The 25,474-nt window shown below is 45.1% G+C and overlaps 1 protein-coding gene across 1 annotated transcript in view; it reads right to left on the reverse strand.

The window, feature by feature from the left end:
• Window positions 1–25,474, reverse strand: part of DIP2C (disco interacting protein 2 homolog C) — a 223,975-nt gene that overhangs the window by 116,049 nt on the left and 82,452 nt on the right. Inside the window, exons 8-12 of the mRNA XM_049624394.1 lie at window positions 22,733–22,867; window positions 20,248–20,367; window positions 19,010–19,207; window positions 12,132–12,223; window positions 5,876–5,986 (exon numbers count right to left, since the gene is read on the reverse strand). Of these exons, the coding sequence (XP_049480351.1) occupies window positions 5,876–5,986; window positions 12,132–12,223; window positions 19,010–19,207; window positions 20,248–20,367; window positions 22,733–22,867 (656 nt within the window). The remainder of the gene's footprint in view (window positions 1–5,875; window positions 5,987–12,131; window positions 12,224–19,009; window positions 19,208–20,247; window positions 20,368–22,732; window positions 22,868–25,474) is intronic.

Consider the following 25,474-nt stretch of genomic DNA (forward strand, 5'->3'; position numbering starts at 1 on the left):
CTTGTCATATATGGCCTTTATTATGTCGAAGTACATTCCCTTTATGCTCACTTTGCTGACTTTCTTTACTCAAAAAATGAATGTTGACGAATAGACATCTCTCCAAAGATGGCATCCAGATGCCAACAGACACAAGAAAAGATGCTCAACATCACTGGTCATCAGGGGAATGCAAATCAAAACTACAATGAGATACCACCTCACACCTGTCAGAATGGCTGAAATCAACAACACAAGAAACAACAGGCGTTGGCAAGGATGTAGAGAAAGGGAAACCTTGCACTGTTAGTGGGAATGCAAACTGGTGTAGCCGCTCTGGAAAACAGTATGGAAATTAAAAGCTAAAGCTATGGAAGTCTCAAAGCTAAAAACAGAACTACCCTATGATGCAGCAATCACACTACTGGGTATTTACCCCCCAAAATGCAAAAATACTAATTCAAAGGGATACATGCACCCCTATGTTTACAGCAGCATTATCTACAATAGCCAAACTATGGAAACAGCCCAAGTGTCCATCAACTGATGGGTGATAAAGAAGATGGGGTATACATATGCAATGGAAAATTAGTCATAAGAAGGAAACTTGCCATTTTCAATGGCATGGATAGAGCCAGAGATCATTATGCCAAGTGAAGCCAGAAAAACACAATACCGTATGATTTCACTCCTACGTGGAATTGAAGAAATAAAACAAAGGGAAAAAAAAGAAGGGGGTCTTGTCAGGGCAAACCAAGACTGAGACTCTCAATTACAGAGGACACACTGATGGTGTTATCAGGGGGGAGGTAGGTGGGAGAATGGGGGAAACGTGATGGGGATTAAGGAGCGAGCTTGTTGTGATGAGCACTGTGAAGCACGTATGAAGTGTTGAATCACTACACTGTACACCTGAAATTGACATTACACTATATGTTAACAGGAATTTAAATAAAAACTTAAAAAAAAAGAATGTCGAATTTTGCTAGTGCTTTTTCTGTGTCTGTGATCATATGATTATCTTTCATTTTGTTGGTGTGGTATATCACATTGATTGATTCACAAACGTTGGTCCATTTGTGCATCAATGAAATAAATCCCACTAACTTATGGAATATGATCCTTTTAACATATTATTGAGTTCTGTTTGCTAATATTTTGTTGAGGATTTTTGCATCTATGCTCATCAAGGATATTTGGCCCGTAATCTTATTTTCTTATGGTATCCTTGCCTGGTGTTGGTATCAGGGCAACACTGATCTTGTAAAAATGAATTTGAAAGTTTCCTTTGCTCTCAATTTTTTGGAAGAGTTTGAGAAGGAGAGGTATTAAATCTTTCTGAATGTTTGGCAGAATTCACCAGTGAAGCCATCTGATGATCCTGGACTTCTGTTTACTGGAGGTTTTTGATAACTGAGTCAATCTACTTACTACTAACCCGTATTCAGATTTTCTACTTCTTCATGATTCAGCCTTGGAAGAGTGTACATTTATGGAATTTATCCAATTCTAGGAGTCCACAATTTGTTGGCATATAGTTATTCATGGTGGTATCCCCTAACCCTTTTTCTGTGGCATCAATTATAACTTGTTTCATTTCTGATTATATTTGAGTCCTGTTCTCCTGTTTTCTTGCTGAGTCTAGCTAAATGTGTATGGATTTTGTTTATCTTTTGAAAGAATCAGCTTCATGGTGTCACTGATTTTTTTTTTTCTATATTCTTTTTAGTCTCTATATCATGTATTCCCACAATGATCTTTGCTACTTCCTTCTACTAACTGGGCTTCATTTGCTTTTTTTTTTCTAGTTCCTGAAAGTTTCAAATTAGATTATTAGAGATTTTTCTGATGGACCGAGGTAGGCCTGTATTGCTGTGACCTTTCTTCTTAGAACCACTTCTGCTGAGTTCTGAAGGTTTCATATGTTCTGTTACCATTTAAGTTAGTCTCAAGCGGTTTCTTGACTTTTCCTTTCATTTCTTCATTGACCTACTGGTTGTTCAGAAGCATGCTGCATAAAATCCACATATCTTGTGAAATTTCCAGTTTTCTCCCTGTAACCGACTTCTACTTTCATACCATTATGGGTCAGAAAAGATGCTTGATAGAATTTCAGCCTTCTTTGATTTATTGAGACTTGTTTTGTGGCCTAACATGTGATCTATCTTGGAGAACATTGGAAATGTCCTTGAGAAGAATGTGTATTCTATTGCTTATGGATGGACTGTTCAGTATAAATTAAGTCCACTGATGTCAGTGGGGTATTGACATCCCTACTACTACTGAATCGCATGTCTCCCTTTAGGTCTGTTAATATTTGCTTCATAGATTTAGGTGCTCCCATATTGGGTACATAAATGTCTAAAAATGCTGTGTCTTCTCAGTGGACTGATCCTTTCATCATTAAGTATCTCCCCTTCTTTGTCTCTTATTACAGTCTTTGGTTTAAAGTGTATTTTGTCTGATAGAACTACAGCTACTCCTCTTCCTTTACGTCCCCACTTCTGTGGAGTATCTTTCTGCAACCCCTCACTTTCCTCTGTGTGCGTCCTTACATCTGAACGGAGCCTCTTGTAGGCAGCAGATCGATTGTTTTTGTTTTTTCCCATTAACCCACTCTGTGTCTCTTGATCAGAGAATTTAGTTCTTTTACATTTAAAGTAATTATTGATAAGTATGTACTTATTGCCATTTTGGTAATTGTTTTCTGGTTTTTCTTTTAGTTGGGCCTCTCTGTTCCTCTCTTCGATTTTTTGTGGTTTGATGACTTTCTTTAGTATTACACTTAGATTTCTTTCCCTTTGTATTTTGTGTATCTATTAGAGGTATTTGCTTTTTGGTCACCATAAGACTCACACATAACAGCCTATACACACACACACACATTTAATCTTGTGTGTGTGTGTGTATTTATATATTAAGTTTGAACATACTCTAAAACTCTTGAGTTTTTACCTGCCCTCCCCACAATTAAATGTTTTGATGTTACATTTATACCTTTTCATGTTGTGTATCCCGTAACTAAGTATCGTAGTTTTCCTGATTTTTACTACTTTTGTCTTTTTAACCTTTGTTCTAGTTTAGTAATTAATCCATTATCTTTACTGTACATTTACCTTTACCAATGAGACTTATACTCTCTCGTATTTTGCTACTAATCAAGGCCCTCTCACTGTAACATTTCTCCCACGGCCTGTTTAGTGGCAATGAGCTCCTTTATGGTTTGCTTGTCTGGAAAACTATCCCTCCTTCAATTCTGAATGACGGCCCTTGCTGGGCAGAGTATTCTTGGTTGTAGGTTTTCTTTTCAGTACTTTGAATATATCCTGCCGCTCCCTTCTGCGCTACGAGGTTTCTGCTGAAAATGTGCTGACCATCTTAGCTGTTTCCTTGTATGGAACAAGTTGTTTTTCTCCTGCTGCTCTTAAGATTCTCTCGTTAGCCTCTGACATTTTAATTATAACATGTCTTGGTGTGAACTCCTTGGATTCATCTTACTTACAGCTCTCCAGGCTCCATGGACCTGGGTGTCTGTTTCTCTCCCGAGGTTAGGAATGTTTTCTGTTCCTTTCTCTCTTTCTTTTCTGTGACACACATATTGTGAATGCTGTTCTGATTGATGCTGTCCTACAGGTCCCTCAAGCTATCTTAAACTTTTCCTGGTTTCTTTTTGCTGCTCTGTGTGAGGTCTATTGTCCTGTCTTCTTGATGGCTGCTGCTTCCTTCTGTTTTTTTCTAGTGGGAACTTCACAGGGCATTCTTCAGTTCCATTACTGTATTCTTTTCTGTCTTTTAATTAAAAACATTTTTAATGTTATTTTTTGAGAGAGAAAGAGATACACACAGAGAGAGAAGAAACACACAAATAGGGGAGGGGCAGAGAGAGAGGGAGACACAGAATGTCAAACAGGCTCCAGGCTCTGGGCTGACAGCACATGCCCGACACAGGGCTCCAACACAGAAACCGTGAGATCATGATCTGAGCTGAAGTTGCACGCTCAACCGGCTAAGCCACCAGGCGCCCCACTTTACTGTATCTTAAGTGGCTTGACCTAAGTGGTATTCCCTCCTATTTTCCATCTCCCCGTTGAAGTTGCGTGTTCATCCTTCCTTCTCCTGAGTTCTGTGAGATTCCTCATGACCATTACTTTGAACTCCTAATTAGGTAAAGTATTGATCTCTGTTCATTAAGGTTCTATCTTGTTCTTTCTTCTGGAACACGTTCGTCTGTCTGCTCGTTTTGTTGGCCTCTCTGTATTAAGTGCAGCAGGTACCTCTCCCAGTCTGGAAGGAGTGGGCTGTGGAAGTAATGAATCTCCTCGTTCAGCCTTGCCCTTGGTTGTCTCCTGAACCCTTCTGATTGTCTACGCAGCCAAATGTACTCCAGATATGTTCCCACTGTTAAGAGTGTGCTGAGACCTGTCCAAGTTCCAAAGGGAGGAATCCCACTGAGCACTAGTTACAGGCTGACTGGCAGCCAGGCCCTCAGGCAGCAGCTTTTAAAGTATGCGTATACATACAGTTTGTGGGACCACAGTCCTAAATCCTGCTGGCCTCCAGACCAGGATGTCTGGAGGTGTCTCCTGGTTACAGTTGCAAAAATTAGGGCCCCTTTCATGGAGGTGCCAGTGAACTGGAGCACAGTCAAGGGAAAGTGCAAAGTTGTCCCCCTGTCCACGTTCCCTGGGAGCACCTCCACAGTCTCTAGATGTGACAAACCTGAAGCCTGTACCTCAGGCTGTGCCCCAGGACAGGTAAACAGACCTTCCTCCCAGAAAGCCTGGGCTGTGTTTCAGTCTGTCGTTTGTGCAGTGCCCCGCAAGCCATCTGTCAAGAACAGTCTCTCCCCATGATACAGACCTACGGGGCCCAGGTGTCCTAGCCCCTGGCTCCCAGTGCCAGGCGTGCATGGGTATCCCTGTGCGGTCTACGGGCACCTGCAGCTCTAGCAAGGCAGGAGGCAAGTGTGGGGCTGCAGCACACTTACTGGCTTCGGTGACACAGAAGGAGGGCACGGGGCTGGGGTGCACCTGTTGGCTATAGCAGAACAGCACTAGCAAGGTAGAAGCAATGTGCAGAAATGGTCCCCATCAGCACCTCTATCCCCAGATGGAGTTCCAGCAGGCCCTTGCCCCTCTGGCAGATGCTTTAGGGTCAGCAAATGAACCCTCTTCACACACAGTGGAATCACTTTCTAAACTGCTGCTTCTGTGCTGGGCCTTGGGACAAAGTGAGTGGAGCATGAGCCCCGTGGGTGTGCTGGACACAAGCCCCAGTATTTCCAAAGGCAGATGTTTTGGGGGTTCATCTCTCTGGTGCAGGCCCCAAGGGCTGAAATGCCTGATGGGTGACGTGAACACCCCACTCAAGGAGAAGCTCTGAATGTGTGAGACTCCCCCTGTGTGTGGTGGCAGTGCAGGGCTGGGGCGTCTGGTGAGACAGTGTCCCTGCCTCGGCCCCCCCAACCCCCCGTCTCCCTTGAAATGGAGGAGATCAGCGGGTTCTTGGGTGTTCTGCACAGGGAGGTGCTCCACATGCAGCCACAGCCGCGGGGCCAGGGGAAGAGGCCAGCTCTGCATCCCCCTGCGCCACCGTCTCAAACGGCCCCCCATCAGCGCTCGGAGGCCGGGGTGCGGCAGCCCCACCCCTGAAAAGCTGCTCCTGCTTCATCTTTCCGCTGAGCTGCGCACCCAGTAACCATCCCCTCTACTGACACAAGTGACGAGAACCTGTAGAGTCTCCCCAATGACAAAAACACCTCTGTGCTTCTCGGTCCACCTCCGGCTGAGATAAAGAGCCACTTAAAAACCAGCCACCTACGCATTCTGATTTCACCACAGAACGTTCCGCTGCGGCCCAGCCGGACCCTCCCTGATGGCAACAGCATGCTCTTTACCTTTCTGGTGAGTGGCACTTCGATGGGCACGGGAACAACTTCAGCCAGCAGGCAGCCATAGAAGGCCACCATGGACGCAGCGGGGTCATTGTTGGGGAACACCAGCGCCACCTGCACAGACACAGAGCAGGAGGGATTAACCAGCAAATCGATGCCACCAGCTTTCAAAATACCGAGAAACGATGCAAACCGCCATGGGCAGCAGGGCTCATGTTCTCAGTGAGAACAGAGGCTGGAACAAAAATTAGGTGCACGCTTGAAACGACACTTCAGCAAGATGCATTCAAGTACCGTGTACTTTCCCTTTGATTCACGTGGAAGCGACACGTATCGCCCGCAGTCCTTCCTAACGCTGCCCCCAGAAGACAACTACCCGGATGTTCCGCTCGTCATCTTCCTGTCATGTACTTAACACAGGGTGAACCGCATCATCCTCGCTGGGCTCGGTAAGAACTCGTGTTTCCACGTAGCCTTCACAGGGGTGACCGAGCGCTGTGTGCTTCCTCACTGGGGCAAGGCTGGCAGGGTGCTGACCACAGGGCTCCATCCTGGTCCCAGGTCAGTATCAGCCCCTCCAGGCCTCAGTTTTCCTGCCTACATCCTAGTGCTGTGGTGAAGGTCACAGAGAAAGTGGTGAGGGCTCGGCGCAAGGCCCGGCGCACAGCACACGGCCGTGAATGCCAGCCAGCCGGGGCTGTCAGTCCATCCGTGGCACCCTCACAGATGAGGCTCCACGAACGCCTGCTGCCCTGGTTCCACCCACCGCCTTCCTGCTCGGCCTTAGGGACGAAAAGCACAATAATCTTGGAGTTATAAGAGGCAGGCAGATTTAAAATTACCCTGAATAGTAGGACTTGTTTTTTAAAGTTTATTTATCTTGAGAAAGAGAAATAGCCTGTGCATGCAAGAGCAGGGGACCAGCTCACAGAGGGAGAAGGAGCATCCCAAGCAGGCTCCATGCTGCCAGCCAGCACAGAGCCTGATCCCATGACCCTGGGATCGTGACCTGAGCCGGAATCCAGAGTCTGATGCTTAACTGACTGAGCCGTCCAGGTGCCCCGGGTAATATGATTTCTAAAATGTTTTCTGATAGGCCTGAGGTTATCTTAACATTGAATGATTTTTCCATGGGATGGCTTGTAATTATTCTTCCTCACGTGAAATGCTTTTCATTCCCCTTTTCACCTATTAGCCTATTTAGCCCATCAGTGTTTTGACAAGTACCCTAAAATCAGGATGGATCTTAAATATATTTGACAGCATTAACTCTTACGCTTGATGCAAAGACTTCTTGCTGCAGTACTGTTTGGTTTTTATCGCTGCGTTTTTTACTGGACGTTTGTCAAGACGCCCCTTTCTGTCAGTGCCTACTACTTAACAAGTATGTCATCCCATGTGAGTCCGTCCGGGGCTCGTCCCAGGGTCTCCCGTGTAGCTCACCTGGCACCAGCCAGCTCTCCTGTTACTGCAGCCCCTCCTGGAGCAGCCGTGCCCACCTCTCGGGCAGACTGCCTCCTCAGGACACCGCAGTAGCTGTCCCGTGGCTGCGTGTCTGCACTGCCCGCTCCGCCCTGCAGACCCCACTCCTGCTGTAGCCCGCGTCACCCCCATGTCCTGATTGGGCATCGGGGTTCCACTCCCCCCTTGCGGACAAGTTTGCTGCGTGTTCACAGGCACCCAGATCCCATGACATAACACGCACAGGTCACTTCTGCATTACTCATTCAGGAATTTAACCAATTTTTTTCTCTCAAAATGTCCTAACTAGAAGTTGCCAGTTTTTCCAGAAGCAGGTGGGTAACACACGCAATTTCAATATACAAATAAGCAGGTTGGCGTAAAGGGACGCAGACGGCAGCTGAGAACAGAACAGGCCACATCATAAATTTGTCCATGTTTGAAACTTAGCGACACAGGATAGCAGGCGGGGAAGAAATCAGCTTGGGATTCAATGAAGGTTTCCTTTCCATGCAGCACTCCTGCAGTTCACTGAAATCAGCTAAATGAGAGACACATGACCCCATAAGGCCAGTAAAAGCCATTCTGCACCACCGACGACCCGTGTTTGAGAACCCTGAGAGGTAACTGTTGCTTATGTCAACTTATTCCATCCTGACAGCACTCAGCCGTGAGCAGGGCTTTCCAGAAGTAACTGACTTGCACACGTACACATATGAACCACCAGCAATTATTTTAACAAAGTGTGTGAGGATCGCAGTAGCTGTAGGGGCTCTGCCTTCGAGTGGCAGCTGAGCTGAGAGCAACAGGTTTTAGATGTGGGTCTGGCAAGGCAATACTGAGCCTTCCGGGTATCTGTGAGCTTCTGGGTGCCGCTGCCACAAGACGCCTCTCCCTGAAACGGACCAAAATGTTTGAGGAAGTCGTTCAAACTGCAGGGAAACACAGGACATACTGCTGTTCCATCCCAAACCAATGGATGCACCTATTCATAAAGGACCAGTTAAATACCGACTTGTTAGTCTTCTTGGAGCACCTGCTCTGGATGCAGGAGTCCCTGCCAGGAGCACAGAACCGAGAGCGAGAAGATGGGGCACCCCCAGACTGGGAACAAGGTCTGGCTGCCACTCCGGCTCCGTTCAAAGGGAGATCAACCGAACCTGGGATTGAAAGTTCCCACTGCTTTGTTGCTGCAGCTCATGCCGGTGAGGCCACACTGTATAAACCTGGCAGAATTGCGTTAGATAGGATGAAACGTTAAGTTACCACGTAAAGTGAATAAAAGCAGACTATGAAATTGTATATTGTATCTCTCAATGATATAAAAGTAAGGGACAGGGAGGGTCAGATACCTCTGAAGGCTCAGAATAAAAACTGAAGGGTTGTTGCTGTTTTGTTTTGCAGTTTAAGGAAGGGGAGTCTGTACTTCAGTCATTCCTGTTAAGTCTTGCTTCCGTTTCGGAGTCGGTCACGAGCCCTGTCTTACTGGCAGCTCCACAGTGATTCCCGTGCGACGCACGCACGCGGGCGCTCGGTTCTGAGGGACCCACACAGCTCCCCTGTATTCGCTCCTCCACGGATTCCTTGAGATGTCATTGGACCTAATCCCCCACAGGGCACAGCAGGCATCCACAAACCAAGAGGCAAAGGCGCAACCCACCGCCGTGCTTCGGAGGGTCTCCTCTTGGTAAAGGGACGCCCCTCGGCCAGCTTGCCTTCAGCGCTCTTCACACCAGGAGCTGCTGCACACGCTTCCCACGTCAGCTCCTTCCCATGCTTTCCTGGAGCCTAGCCTACAGCTCACAGGTTCCCTTTTCCTCTCTGGGAAGACTTCTCAGGCCCCAGATGCTCCTCAAAATGAAAAACATCTCTCTTCTTCCAGATAGTTCATCTCCACCTCTTACCCCTCTTTCGGGGACTTGTATCACTTTCCCTTTATAGAAAAGCTGATTATCAGTAATGTGTCTATTTATATTTTAATACAACTGGCAGGCTCCCTTCAGATGTGACGCACCTTCATGCCTTCCAAAGCTCTGACGAGATATCCCCAAACCCTATTCAGCTTAGGCACATAAAGCCCTTTTCGGAAGCCCAAGAAGGTAATTCCCCAAACAACATTAGTAAGGTCACACGCACACAAAATGTAAATTTTTATGCTAAGGACTGAATGTTCACTATTCTGGGGAAAATTATGTTTTATTCAAAAGTGATTTTCAAAGAGGGCAAAAAATTCCGTTTATAGCAACATAAGCTTATGATCAATTTACTGCTATGGTCGTGTATGCTTATTTAATAAAAGTATCTGTACGCATGTGCCCGATATTAACTACATGAATAATGTTTTAAATAACTTAGAAAAGTAGTCTCCCTCACACAAACCAACCTCTACCGACAAACCTCTTTACATAGTTTATTTTCTCAAAACTGTGCCCCGCAAATTCCTACTAACGTCTTAGCTGAACAGAGGTGGTTTATTTTGTAGTTGTTATTTTAAGGGAACTTCAATAATCTGGAGGCCATGCTCTATAAGAATTTTTAACGAAATCACTCTACTAACACTATCCGTGAAATTATAGTTGAGGGAGATATTACATACAACTGATTTTTTATTGGGGTAAAACATACACAACGTTGACCACTCATTTATTTAATTTATTTTGAAAATAAAGTGCACAGCTCAGCAGCATGAAGTACATTCACAACCAGAACCATCTCCCGACCTTCTCATCTTCCTAAACTGAAGCCTCACTCCCATTAAGGAACTTCCCAGCCCCCGCCAGCCCCCTAGCTACCATCACCCTTCTGATTCCATGAATTTAACTACTCTAAGTACCTGGTACATTTGTCCTTTGCAGCTGCCATATTCCGTGTCACGTAGTCTTCGAGCCCATCGTGTTTTAGTATGTGTCTCCGTGCATCTGCCGACGGACACTTGAGTTACCGCCACCTTTTGGTTTTGTGAACAATGTTATCTGCTCAAGCCCCTGATTTCAGTGCTTTTGAAACGGAAGGGAAACTGTTGGATCAAGCAGTAATTTATGTTCAATTTCTAGAGGAGCCGCCATACTGTTGTCTGCAGTGGCAGCACACCGGGGTTCAATCTCTTCATTCTTGCCAACATTTACTTTCTGCTTTCTGACAACAGCCACCCCAATGGCTGTGGAGTGCGGTCTCACTGTGGTTTTAACATGCAGCGCCCTAACGACAGTGACATGGGGCGTCTTTTCAGGTGCTCACTGGCCATCTGCAAACCTTCTCTGGAGAAATGTCTATTCAAGTCCTCTGCCCATTTTTTAAACTTAGGTTTTGTTTGTTTGTTTTAGCATAGTGTGGATACTAACCTCTCATCAGATATAGAATTCGTCAATATTTTCTCCCACCTTGTATGTTTCTTTTTCAGTCTCGATAATGTCCTTTGGTGCACAGAAGTTATTTTGATGAAATCCAATTTATGTTTTTATTTTTGTTCCACGGTGTTTTTGGTATCACGTAAAAAAATCATTGCCAAATTCTGTGTTATGAAGCTTTCCCCCATGTTTTATTCTAAGAGTTTTATAGTTTTTGTTCTTTAAGTCTCCGAACCATTGTGAGTTAATTTTTTAATAGACGGTGTAAAAGGTCCAACTTTGTCCTTTTGCTTGTGGGTGGTCTAGTTTTCCCAGCACCATTTGTCGAAGAGACTGTCCTTTCCCCGTGTCATATCTTAACATCCTCGATGAACCTGCTTCACCGTGCACACGAGGGTTTGTTTCTGGGCTCTCTGTTCTACTCCATTCTCCACATCTGCCTTTATGTTAGCACTGCACTGCTTGGATTACTGTAGCCTTGTAGTTTTATAATCAGGGAAGTGCTAAGACCTATAACTGAGATTTACAAGCCACAGGTCAAACTTGTTCAATAAAAAAATGGAAAGAATCATAGTCCACCACAGAAGGCTGGGCCTCTGGTAATCTTCTAAAAAATTCCTCATGACGGGCCCCTGTCTTTATAATATCTTAAGTAAATCACAGCTTCTGTTCTTGTTGGTTTATGGTGCTCAGCACTGATATTTTTACTGAATTCACTTGGGAGTTCTTCGGGCACAGGTAGGATAACCCAGTGTTGGGGTCTCAGATACAAAGCAGCAAATGGAAAAAAAGATGCTACATTTGAAGGCAAGAAAATGCGGGTCTAACCCTGCCTCACATCTAAATTGGGGTACAAAGCTTGGACAAGGGTATCAAGTTCTTGGAGTATAACATTGCAAAGGAATACTAACATATATCCTCTGTAACTTACCAGATTGCAGGAAGAATAAAAATTTGCTTATCGGTTAAACATAGTAGCCTCTATCCAGAAATTTAACACCAGGAAAGGAATGGCACCAGCAGCGTGCTATAAAGATTTCAGTACACTGATGGATGTAAACAAAGTTTTACGTATAATTTGTCCTGCCGGCCCAGGTAGATGACACACGAATGTTTCAAAGTAGCAGACGACAGGACAAAGGTTGGGAATGTGGCTCTGGGGTCTGCCAGAAACAGCTGCGAGTGCTGAGCCACTTATGAGTTATGTGCCTTCATCTGATGTGACACTCTCAAGTCTGCACGTCCTCATGGATGAAACAGAAGTACTACAGTTGAACTTACGGGGTTGTTGTAAAGGCTAAATGACATATCGTGTAACTGACCCCGATTCATAGTTAATGTTAAGAAAGCCTGACTTAGCAGCATTAGCATTAGGAGACACTGAACTCTAGAACTTCAAACAGCAGGTGTCTCTGTCACATACGATGGAGCGTTTGCAGACGTGCACTTACCCTGTCTCCTGGTCGTACCATAGGTTCCTGCTTTGTACCTAATTTATGCAGAATGTTGTAAGCAACCTTCATACTTCTTGTCCACAGTTTGCCTATTAATAAAAATGATAAAGATATAAGTAAGTGGACACATGCATTTCAGTTATGTCTCAACATGCACATAACTAGAGACGGTACTCATTCATTTTAAGCCTTCAAGTAACCCTGAGTCCATGGAACCCTGAAGGAAGATAAAAGCCAGAAACTCTGACTCATAGCTCTGAGAGGCCTAAACACTGGAACAAGGTACGGATACACACTCTAAGTGTGCAAAGCAGGTACAGCAAAGCCACAGAACATTTATCATCACAGAAGATGGGAAGATTTCTGGGGAGGAGAGCAGGGACAAGGGCAATAGTGTGTCACTGCCGATTCATGTTACGCAAAATGACACGTTTCCACTGTTACCAGGGCCTTGCTCATGAAATGAATGAAATGAATGCAAAAGGTACTTAGGACACACTTTGCAAGGCCTGACCCCTCTTCCCTCCCCAAGTCCTGAGTTTCTCAGCATCACATCTTGCTTGTCTTGGGGATTCAGGATTTTTTGAGAGTAATGTTTGAACTTAAAGATGGCGGTAAGTATTCAGAGCTAAAGTTCTGAACTCCAGAAAAAACTGACCACAAAGGAGGATTAAAAACAGGATTGAAAACACACACACACACACACACACACACACACACACACACACCCCAGAAAGGACGGCCAGCTTGGAAGAACCTCCAGGGTTCCCACCCCTGCCTCCATTCTAGCACCAGACGCTCCTGCACAGGAGGACAGGGCAGGGGACAAAGTGACTCTGACACCTAATATGAGCTCTTAGACACCTAAAGGGCTTCATGATATCAGCTTTCACATGCTTTCAGAAGCAGGCGAGGTGTTAGAAGTTACATTAACATGATCGTAACAACAGTTAGGAGCAACTTTAACTTTCCCGTAAATACAATCACTGTTTTCATCTTCTTCCTATTTTAAATGTAAGAGTTAAGAAGTTTTATAACACTTGTTTTACTTCACATTGGATTTTGCAGCAACCTAAATTAGCGTTATTGTTTATCTTCCACAGGATTTATCAACTTATCTCCTCCTTAGCGATAAGGGGACAAAAGGAATGTTGTTATCTTAATTTCTCTAACTCCTAGGGTATTACTGGTTTACAGTATGTGCTCAATACATGGCCTTCGTTTCACTGATGTCATAGGCAACCTAAAAAGGACAAAATGACAGTATGCTCTTTGGCCATACTTCTTGAGCACTTAGGCTAATTATCAGACACGAAGGTCTTGTCTGTCCTCCACCCTCTTCTCTAGATCTGCCTCAACACTGCAGTCCTCAAGAGTGGCCACCTTACAAGCATTTGGTATTTTGTTAGGTGGCTATATTTTTTCCACAAAAACAGCCACTGGCTATTAGAAATAACTCAGTGATTTTTCATCTAAAGAAAACAAGTATTTTGTGCCTTCAAATCTTTTTAATGTGAACAATATTAGGGAATCACAATTAAATAAACAATTACAACAATCAATTTGTTGTAACTGAAAAACCCAATGGCTTTGTGAACAAATCCGTTACAGTCAGATGATTAGCAAAGTTACGTTTTGTTACACTTTCAACGTCATTCTCTGTTTGGATATTATCATATATTCATACAGAAGCCAGTCTACAGTCGGGAGCTTGAAAAGAGCAACATACTTTTGGCAAAATACCACTTGCTGTTTTTCAAGGAGAAAAGCTTTGCTGATTTAAGTTGCAGGAGACACAATGGTTCTTTACTGATTTACAGAGGAGAATGAAAAACTTTCCAAACAAGTTACTGGGAAAGGGATCAATTAGAATGGAAGGGCAGACCATGCATATTCCCAGAAGCAAATGCAAAACCAGACGTGTAAGAAATGTTAAAAAGACTTTTTCATGCTGAAAAGAAATGGCACTAATAAGTAACAAGAAAATAAATAGAAGTATAAATCCCACTAGGAAAGGTAAATCTAGAATAAAGTTGTGGACTATATAAAGCCAGTATAAAAGGAAAAGGACAAAAGTAGTAAATAGGGACATGCAAGATATCAAGATGTAAAATGTGACATCAAGAACATGAAGTGTGGGTGGGAGAGTAAAAATGCACGGGTTTAGAATGTGTTCAAACATAAGTTGTTATCAACTTAAAACTGATGGTTATAAATATAAGTTGTTGTATGTGAGCCTCATGGTAACCACCAAGCAAACACCTCTAGCAGATACGCAAATATAAAGGGATAGCAATGTAAGCCTCACACTAAAGAAAGTCATGAAACCACAAAGGAAGAGAAAAGGAACAGAGAGGCCCTACAAAAACAACCAGATAACAATTACCAAAATGGCAATGAGTACCTCTTATCAATAGTTATTTTAAATGTAGAAGGACTAAATTCTCTCATTAAAAGACACAGAGTGAGTTAATGGGGGAAAACACACACACACAAAAAAACAAGAACAACTGATCTGCTGCCTACAAGAGGCTCCGTTCAGACATAAGGATGCACACAGAGGAAAGTGAGGGGTTGCAGAAAGACACTCCACAGAAGTGGGGACATAAAGGAAGATGAGTAGCTGTAGTTCTATCAGACAAAACACACTTTTTTAAAAAATTTTTTTAACGTTTATTTATTTTTGAGACAGAGAGAGACAGAGCATGAACAGGGGAGGGACAGAGAGAGAGGGAGACACAGAATCTGAAACAGGCTCCAGGCTCTTAGCAGTCAGCACAGAGCCTGACGCGGGGCTCGAACTCACGGACCGCGAGATCATGACCTGAGCCGAAGTCGGACGCGTAACCGACCGAGCCACCCAGGCGCCCCTAAAACACACTTTAAACCAAAGACTGTAATAAGAGACAAAGAAGGGGAGATACTTAATGATGAAGGGATCAGTCCACTGAGAAGACATAACATTTGTAAACATTTGTGTACCCAATATGGAGGCACCTAAATCTATGAAGCAAATATTCATAGCCCTAAAGGGAGAAATTAGCAGCAATATGATAATAGTAGGAACCTTAATACCCCACTCACATCAACGGATAAATCATCTGGACAGAAAACCAGTAAGGAAATAGTGGCCTTGAACAACACGTTAGAACATATGGACTTAATTTTTATCAAACACTCCATCCATAAGCACCAAATACACATTCTTCTCAAGTGCACATGGAACATTCTCCAAATCATACGTGAGGCCACAAAACAAATCTCTATAAATTCAAGACTGAAAACATAGCAAGCGTCTTTTCTGATCCATAATGGTATGAAGTGAGAAGTCAATTATAAGAAGAAAACTGGAAAATTCACAAGTATGTGGAGATTAAACAACATGCTACTGAACAACCAATGTGACAACAAAACATTCAAAGAAGAAATTAAAAAAATACCTTGAGACAAGTAAAAACGGAAATACAACATACCAAAACTTATGATTTGTAGCAAAAGCGGTTCTGAGACAGAAGTCCATAGCAATACAGGTGTACCTCAATGAACAAGAAAAATCTCAACTAAACAACCTAGTCTTACACCTCAAGGAACCAGGAGAAGAACAAATGAAGCCCAAGCTAGCAGAAAGAAGGAAGTAACAAAGATCAGAGCAGAAATTGTTAAAATAGGGACTAAAAAGGCAATAGAGAAGATCAACAAAACCAAGAGCTGGTTCTTGGAAAAGGTAAACAAAACTGACAACCCTTGGATAGACTCACCAAAAGAAAACGAGAGTGGACTCTCATTTAAAATCTCAGATAAAATAAAAAATGAAAGTTATAACCAACACCACAGAAATACAAAGGATCACAAGAGACCACCAGGAACAATGATATGCCAACAAACTGGAAAAAATGAATAAATCCTAGAAACATACGATCTTCCACCAATGAATCATGAGGAAACAAAATCTGAATAGAATGATTACTAGTAAGGAGATTTAATCAGAAATTTAAAAACCTCCCTACAAACAGAAGCCTTTCCTTATGAATTCTATCAAACATTCAAAGAAGATTTAATACTTATCCTTCCTAAACTCTTCCAAAATAGAGGAGGGGAATGATTCCAAACTCATTTTATGAAGCCAGTGTTACCCTGATACCAAAACCAGACAAGGATACACAAAAGAAATAAGAGGCCCTTACTCCTCATAAACATAGATGCAAAATTCCTCAACAAAATATTAGCAAACTGAATTCAACAATACAGTAAAAGGATCATACACCGTGATCAGTGGGATTTATTCCAGGGATATGTGGATGGCTCAACGTTGTCAAATCGATCAACATGATACACCACATTAACAAAATGAAGAATAAAAATCACTTCTCCATACATGCAGAAAAAAGCATTTGACAAAATTCAACATTTTTTGATGAAAAACTCTCAACAAAGGGAATACAGAGGGACCATACCTCAACATAATAAAAGCCATACATTCAAAACCCACAGCTAGTATTGTGTGCCGAGAAAAGAATCAAGACCAGGATGTTCAGTCTCACCACTTTTATTCAATGGTTTTGGAAGTGCTAGCCAGAGCATTTGGGCAAGAAAAAGACTTAAAAGGTATCCATATTGGAAAGGAAGAAGTAAAACTATCTGTATTTGAGGATGATAGGGTTTTATATACAGAAAAACTCTAAAGATGCCACCAAAACCAAAGAAATAAACAAACAAAAAACCCCGTTAGAACTAATCCAAGAATTGAGTAACGTTGCAGAGTGCAAACTGATGCACAAAATTCAACAACTGCATTTCTAGAAACAATGAATTATCAGAGAAATTAAGAAAACATTTAGAGTTGCATCAAAAAGAGTAAGTACCATGAAAAATTTCAACCAAGGGGCTAAAAGACCTAAACTCTGAAAATTATAAGACAGTGATGAAAGAAACTGAGGAAGACACAAACAAATGAAAGACATTCCATGCTCATGAACTGGGAGAAATAATATTGTTAAAATGTCTATACTACCCAAAGCAATCTACAGATTTAATGCAATCCCTACCAAAATATCTATGGCATCTTTCATGGAGGTAGAACAAAGAATCCTAACATTTGTATGGAAACACGAAAGGCCCCAAACAGCCAAAGGAATCTTGAGTATGAAGAACAAAGCTGGGGGCAGCTGGCTCCCTGATTTTAAACTGTATTACAAAGCTACAGTAATTAAAACAGTGTGGCACTGGCATAAAACAGACACACATCAATGGAACAGAGAGCCCTTAAATAAACTCATGCACATATGTCAATTAGTTTACAGCAAAGGAGTCTAGAATACACAATAGGGAAGAGGCAGTCTCTTCAATAAGCAGTAGTGAGAAAACTGGACAGTCACATGCAGCAGAATGGCACTGAACCACACCTAAAAATTAACTCAAAATGAATGAAAAAAAATCGAACCTAAGACTTGAAACCATAAAACTCCTAGAAGAAAACAGGTGCTAAGATCCTTGACATGGATCTTGGGGATGATTTTTTTGGATCTGACACCAAAAGCAAAAATAAACAAGTGGGACCATATCACACTAAAAAGCTTTTGTGCAGGACGGGAAACCATCCACACAATGAAAAAGCAAATTACAGAACAGAAGATACTTGCAAATCATTTATCCAATAAGGGGTTAACATCTAAGTACAGAAAGGACTCAACTCAATGGAAAAAAATAATGGATTCAAAAATGGGCACAGGAACTGAATAGACATTTCTCCAAAGACACACAGATGGCCAAAAGACAATGACAGGTACTCAACATCACTCATCACCAGGGAGATTAAATCAAAATCACTGAGCTACCACCTCATACCGGTCAGAATGGCTAGCATCAAAAAGACAGGAGATGACAAGTGTTGGCGAAGATGTGGAGAAAGGGGAACCTCTTACACTGTTGGTGGGAGGGCAAACTGGGCAGCCACTCTGGAAAAACCAGTATGGGGGTTAAAACTGGTCATCAACAGATGAGTGGATGAAGAAAAGGTGGTATATGTACACAGGACATTATTCAGCCATAACAAGGCATGAAATCTTGCCATTTACAACAACATGCATGGACTTGGAGGCATCATGCTACGTGAAACAGGTGAGACAGAGAGAGACAAATACCTTGTGATCTCACTCACTTGCAGAATCTAAAACCCAAGCTCATACATATATGAGCTTACTCCACGTAAGAGCACTGCTGCCAGGGACACAAAACTTCGATCCTAGACACAGGTCACCTAATCTCACACGTGCAGACAGAGGAGGGACAGCTCTGGTCTTTCTGTTATTCAGCTGGTCTCTCTGCAAAGCTGCAGCAGGTGCTGTGACAGTAACCCAACCACCTGCTTTCTCCTTGGCCCCTTACCCAGGGAACAAAGAGAACGAAATCTTTCTGGTACAGAAAACTACTTCCAAAAGTTCACAGATTTCATTAATTGTACTGAATGAAGAACTAAAGAAAACCCTGTTTCTCTTGCTTTTTTGAGTAATCACTTTGGAAATGGTTTTTGTTTTTTCTGAAGGATACACATAAAAGAGTTTAGATACATATTCTTTAATTACCCATCCTTCCTGAAGGCACGACTTGCAAGAACATCCCATGCATGTTCCAAGAGGTAAAATCCACTATCTTATTAGGGTTATGACTGATTTTTTTTGTACCCATTTCTGGATTTTACTGCAAAAACGCTTAATAAGTAGTAACTTTTCATATTCAAATTAAGTACTTTCCCTAAAATATTTCCTTTCTAAGTCCATTTTGTTTCTGTACTGGATTTACAAACGTAAGTGAAGCACCCCAAAAGTGGCTGTTGTATGCAGGCAGAGTCAGGAAGGTGAAGCGGCATACGGAATTACCGTAAGTGAGGATGTACAGGGGCTTCCCGTTCGTGTCCATCGTGGTCAAGCATGGGGCCTTCGGGGAGATGGTCCCCCACCGCTGCAATGCAGCCTCTAGCGATGGCGGCCAGTTCGTCACCACTCCCAGCTGCTCCCCACGTACCGCCAACATCTGCGCTCCCTCTGGCTTTGGCTGGTTCGGATCCGGTTGCTGAACTAAATACATTGGAAGTTTTTTAAAAAAATACATGCATATTAGCACAATCACCGTTCTCTTCCTTTTAAAGAAGGTAGAAGACTTACACATGTTTATTGGTGGACTGAAAACATGCACACGTGCTTTTCTAGAATCACAGCCAGGACCTATATGCTAGCTTCACGGACGTAATGGAAGCACTTAATTCTTACACTTTCTAAGGCAATGTTGGGATGGTGAATATAGGGAGACCTGAGCGCATCTGTAAACCGACAGATGAACTGTGTGTTTTAACATGCCTGGACTCTGGGATTGCAACAGCTGTTCAAAATATCAGCTCCTGATGTACATACACTAGTAATTCTGGACTCCAGAGCTCAAATTTTGTTAAATTATATTTTGCCCTTAAATATGGGGATGTAAATTTGAATTTGCAACAATTACTATCAATAACCAACCCAAGTACATTTTCTTGAGTAAAACAAAAAATGGCCTATAATGCAATACAATCTTCCCAACTCTTTAGTTTACGTTAGCAACTGTTACGCTTCTCACTTTTAGAAAAGGATTCTCTCCCTCACGGTCTGCGATTGACAATCTCCCCCTGCTGGCCAGAGAATCAGCAGTGTCTTACTTGTGGTACAAAGAACAAGAAAATAAGGAATCTGGGTTTGACGTAGTCCTGAATTTGCACAGAGGGGCAGGAAATGAGCCCAGCCGCATGCACACTCTGCCTTCCTCTTAATGAGCTTACGCAGAGAGCACGTGTCACCTTGAGTCACGGTTTTGTATGCTTCCCCGCGTTTCTGCTACCTGGTGGAGGCCGGGCTCACGGCCGTGACTGCACCCTGGGAGGGCCACAAACATGCAGCCTGGGTGTCTATCCTGCCTTGCCCGCACTTAGCCTGTCTTTAAAGGCGGCTTTGGGAACAGCGCCTACAGTCTCTAGAGAAGATTCTTGTCTTGCAGGGGTGCCAAGATTGTTACTCTTAACAGCCCAGTCATGACAGTCCCTGGGATCACGCAGACAGAGTAAGTGGGGGGCGGAGGCCCCTCTCACCTTCCAGCAATTCTTCAAAGTCATCAACAAAGAATTCCCGTAACGGCGGCCGCTTCGGTCGTTTGAGCGTATTGACGAGCTGTTGAATTTTCGCTGACACCCGGCTACTTACTGGCACCCCTGGAAAACAGAACCACCGACAGAAGAAGGACCAGTCAGTACCTCACCAGCTGAACAAGCAGCCACAGGAAAAATGGTCGTGACACCAGTGCCAGGGCCCCATATTGAGGGTCCCGCAATTGCCACCCAGGACACCCCACCCGGCAAGAGCTTGCCCCTGAGTAGATGTCAGGGTGCAGTGGTCCCACCAGCACCACAGGGTCTGCAGAGACCCCTGGAACGATGCTGCAGATGTCCTGCTGGGGTTGGGGGAGGGGCACCAGACCCTGGGCTGCACCCAATCACACCTCCCATTCCTGAAACAGGATCTGCTCCCCTGTCCTTCTCCGATGGGAGTTCTGAGAGCTGTCTCTGGAGACCACCAGCACTGCCCTCTCTGGGGCCAGAGTGGCCTGTCCAATGTGCCAGGCACATCCTGACACGAGGGCGGGGCACTCAGGCTCTGCGGGCTCTGCAGAGTGGCAGGCCTGCACTCTGACTATCCAGTGGCCCTCGTCCATGCCTCAGTTTCTGCTCACCTGAGTGCATGTTCAGCCAGTGCTTCCTGAGCACAGCAATTTAAATGCTCTTAATTTTTTGCATAACCCAAAACACCAGGATACGGCACATATTCACATGTACACACAAAAATAAACTCCGTATCATAACAACATATTTCTTATCTACAACAACGAACATCATTTTGGAAACTGAACAAATGATTGCCAAAAAGGCAGAAAGATTTTTAAACGCCCCAAATTAACAAATACAAGGAGCATCAGGGTGCTGACATCCTCAAGCCAGACAAGAGTGTCCTTGTAACACATTCTACTCCACGGAGAGGTCCTGCAAGGGAACCAGGCTGGAAGGGGCTTTCCCGAAACCCTGGCAGAGCTGCCCTCCTCCTCCTCCTCCTCCTCCCCCTCCCCCACTGATGGTCATGTATCATAAAGACAGATCTCAGTGTCTGGAACAAATATGACAGATCTCAAGGAAGCTTTTTATCAAATAAAAAGCTTTTTCACAGATAGCCTCAAAATATATTGGGCACTTGCAGAAGTGAAACGTTAAATATCTTATAGTTTGGGAAACATACAAAGATATAGCACCCAGAATTCTCAATATCTAAACACAGTATTTCTCCATTAAGTGCCCCACTGAGTAGGTTCGGGTGAACGGAAGGTCGTCTCCCACTGCCACTGGTGCTCCGGCTCGGCCACAACACGCAAGAGTCCTCCTGAGGACCCCGCCCCGAGCCTGTGATGGGTTAGGGCTGGGAGGGTTCCAGAATCTGCTTTCTGACAAGGTCCTGGGTGACTCTGATACAGGGGTCATTGCATACAGAGAAACACAGGACACAGAGGACTCACGTGGTGTCAACGGGACAACATGAATTTACCTAGGGGAACAGACAAAGGCAGACTTCACAGACAACAAAGCTATTAAATGGTGACAAGAATAACAGTAACAACCGACTGGATACAGGATGACTTTTAACAGGGACACAAAGCAACACTGGCACTGCGAGCACCCCAGGGAAACCAGGGCGGCTCACCGACCCCAGGGGCGTGGGACTGGAACGAGGACTGGGCATGCCACCCGACAGACAGGTCAGGGCCTTCCTCGCCAGCCCCAAACCACACAGTGCCACAGGACACACACCCAGAGGGATGGACAGCACACCAAGGCCACTCTGGCTGCCTTCACGAAAATCACATCTTACATCACCCCTGGGTCTACCACACTCTCGCGGCCTGGGAAGGGCTGAGCACGTGGAAAGCAGACTAGAGCATGGGGTTGACGCCCAAGTCTGCTTCTCCAGACCGGGTCACAGAAACGGCCACCACACTCAGAATGTACTGACACAGAAGGACGAGGAACGAGGGAGAGCCCCCACTACTATACTTGATCACCGCTGACATTTTTTTTTCCGACATGGAGGAAAAAACCCTCTTTCTTCAGAAGTCTAAAGCATCACACTAGCCCATACATGTCAATCATCGGTTTACATTTAACTTCATGTTATCCTTCTCCTAACTGCTCGTGGTCTTAACACTTCCGTGCTAATTTCTTAACTGCCGAACCAACATTTGTTACTGATTAGCAGACACGTCAGACTCACAAAATTTCTGTTTTCTTCTCATGACTGAGTTCCCCCCACACTGATATTTTTTCCTACAAGGAAACACTCTTGGACAACTTGGAGATCATTTGCATTTCTTGTCCCCGTGCCACCTTCCATGGGAGCCACGTAAAGAAGGTGATAAACCAGGTTCCGTGAGTCACTTTGTGTCTCCAAGAAACACATCCAATCCTGCGCACAGAAGGGCAACCTACTAGAAATGAGGGTTTATAAAGAAGGAAAAATGATTGTCAGGAGACCTACCATCGCCAGTCTCCATGAGCTCCGCGTTGCCATACTTTGGTGCCGTCCGTGATGTCGTTGAGCCTTGTGGCCTTTCTACTTGTATCGAGTGTTCTGAGGTGTAAGTGGTTACATCAGGAGGTGCAGAGTGATTTTCTGTAAAGAAGCAAATTACAAGTTTTCGGATCATCGCAATGGAGTTATTCTGAAGGGTAAGCGAGCAAGGGGGCTTCAAAAACTGCCACGTCCCAAGAAAGGGCCAAGAATCTGAATCCAGGTGTACCACAAAAGTGTCAGGACAAAGACTATGTCTAAGGCAATTTATACTTCTCAAGATGGAACCACGCTGGTACGATGATATTGCAGCTGGAGCCGCATCAACGCAGCGCTTTAAAATGACGTTTTCAAACAGCCAGTGGAAAGAGAAATATTTTAAGTTACGGGTTTGTTCATAAAGGGTAACTTCCTTGTCTGTCCTAACAGAGACAGTGAGGAGCTCAAGCTCTACAGGTAGAGAGCCTGGGGCTTGTATCCCAGCTTCCTCCAGGCCCCAGGGGGCGTGTCGGTGCCCTCCTCCACTAAATGGGAATGACATGGCCAGTCCCCTGCAGGGTACAGCGAATGGATTAAACACACGTAAAGCTCTTAAGATACTTTATGATAGAAGGTAAGCATTCAAGAAGTATTAGCTGTTCTTTTTGTTTTAGCACGCATGATACTGAATACTCGTTCCAAAGTATGTTTATAACCAGCATGTATCAGTGCGGTATCACCCACGAGACTGGCCCCAGTCCCTCCCCACCGCGACAGTCACTACGAAGGGAAGCACTCACTGGTTAAGTGGGGGAAGCACAATTTTTGTATTTACTAAATAAGGCATTAAGAAAAGTGTGTCAAGGAGACCATCAATGACATTTTGCATACCCTCAGTTCTAACCACGGGCATTATACCATTAACTCTGATTTGGCTATCCTTACTAGGCAGCAGCCTGACCGGGTTTCTGTGGCTCCGCATGATTAGAAGCACATGCTCCGTAGCCGGCCTGTCTCCTCTGGATGTTGCCCCACTTCAGCACCACATACGAGGACTGTTTAAGCACTGAAACCACCAACCAAAAGCACAAGAGAGACGACAAACACGGTGCCAAACAGATCGTGTAAAGAACACCTTCTATAGTCCAAGGTGATAAAAGAGGTAGAGCGTTACCCTGTTGGCCCTCAGCGGGGAACACGCATGCCGGGGACTCAAACTTTAGCCGTTCTGCACATGTCCTCAGAGAACCGATTTACAGTTACAAATAGTTTGCCCAAGTAGGCGGGTCTGCAACTATGCACGCACGGAGACTGCGGAGTGACCGATTACGGAAGTGATCTCCCATCACGAGGGGACGCCACAGCGGAGGGAGATTAACACGCACCCCTAGGCAAGCTTCATGGGGGCAACCCCCCAGCGGCCAACACATCCCGATGTGCCTGGATGGTCCGAGGCATGCCGACCCTGCAGGCACACGGACACACCCATGGCCCTGGGAGCTGGGCTGCCGGCGTCACAGGGTTTGGTCGTCTGCTCGTCGCTGATCCCCTAGGACCAGTTACTAACCAACCTATGCTTTAGGGTCCTTCTCCGTAAAATGGGGATGGTGATGATAACACCTACCTTAAGCGGTAAACACACAGAGGCACCCAAGCGCTGCTACCATTAGGCGCACAGCACAGATGTTTGCCAAAGGGAGCCCGTGAACGCACCTGCAAGGGCAGCACAGGCAGGAGCAGAGCCCCAGATGGCAGCGGTCGTGCAGTCTGAACCCGGAATCTCCGCACGGCAGACAAGCGGACGAGAGCGCCAAGCACAGCCCGCAGCAGACAGCTGGGTTCTCCACGTCTCACCTCCCTTTTCCAGGAGTGTTTGCCCCCGCATGAGCTGAACTGTGTCCCCGCTAAGTCCCACGTGCAAGTCCTCACCCCGAGGGCCTCAGAATGCGAGTGCACACTGAGACGGGTCTTTAGAGGGGTCACCAGGTATCCTCCTGAGGTAGTCGGAACAGACGCACACAGAAGGACGACCACGAGAGGACACGGAGAGAGGGCGGCGTCTGCACGTCCAGCAGAGAGGCCTCCGGAGGAACCAGCCCTGCCCACACCCGGATCCTAGACTCCCCGCCTCCAGCAGGCAGGGCAGTGAACTCTGCTGGTTAAGCTCCAAGTCCAGGGTGCTTGTCACGGCAGCCAAAGCGGCCTCACACACCCCCAAAGGACAATTTCCTGGATCTTAGCTCAGAAAAGGAACACCTCTGACAAGGGCGAGTAGGCAGCTCTGTCCGGTCACCGAGCGACGTGTGGCAGGGGGACTCGTGTCGCCTCTTCAATGTCTGAGACGCCGTTTCCACCCTCCTTTTCAGCCCTACCCACGCTTCGACCAAAAAGACTTGCCTTGGCAGTAAGAACGCTGACTCTGTGGCTAAGCGGTACGCTCGCTGGGGTCTCCTATCTTGAACGAAGGCACAGCAGGCAGCAGAGCGAAATGACAAAGATCCAAGCCAGCCACCTAGCACGGAAGCGGAGAGGCGCTCACGGCGCTGGGGCCTCACTGAACGTTCGCGTGAACCTACGTCACCAGGCAGCCACGTCGCGGGCTCACGTCCGCGTGAGCCTACGTCGCCAGGCAGCCACGTCGCCGGCTCACGTCCGCATGAACCTACGTCGCCAGGCAGCCACATCGCCGGCTCACGTCCGCGCGTGTCTACGTCACCAGGCAGCCACGTC

Source organism: Panthera uncia, chromosome B4 (assembly GCF_023721935.1).
Source record: "Panthera uncia isolate 11264 chromosome B4, Puncia_PCG_1.0, whole genome shotgun sequence".
Lineage (NCBI taxonomy): Eukaryota > Metazoa > Chordata > Mammalia > Carnivora > Felidae > Panthera > Panthera uncia.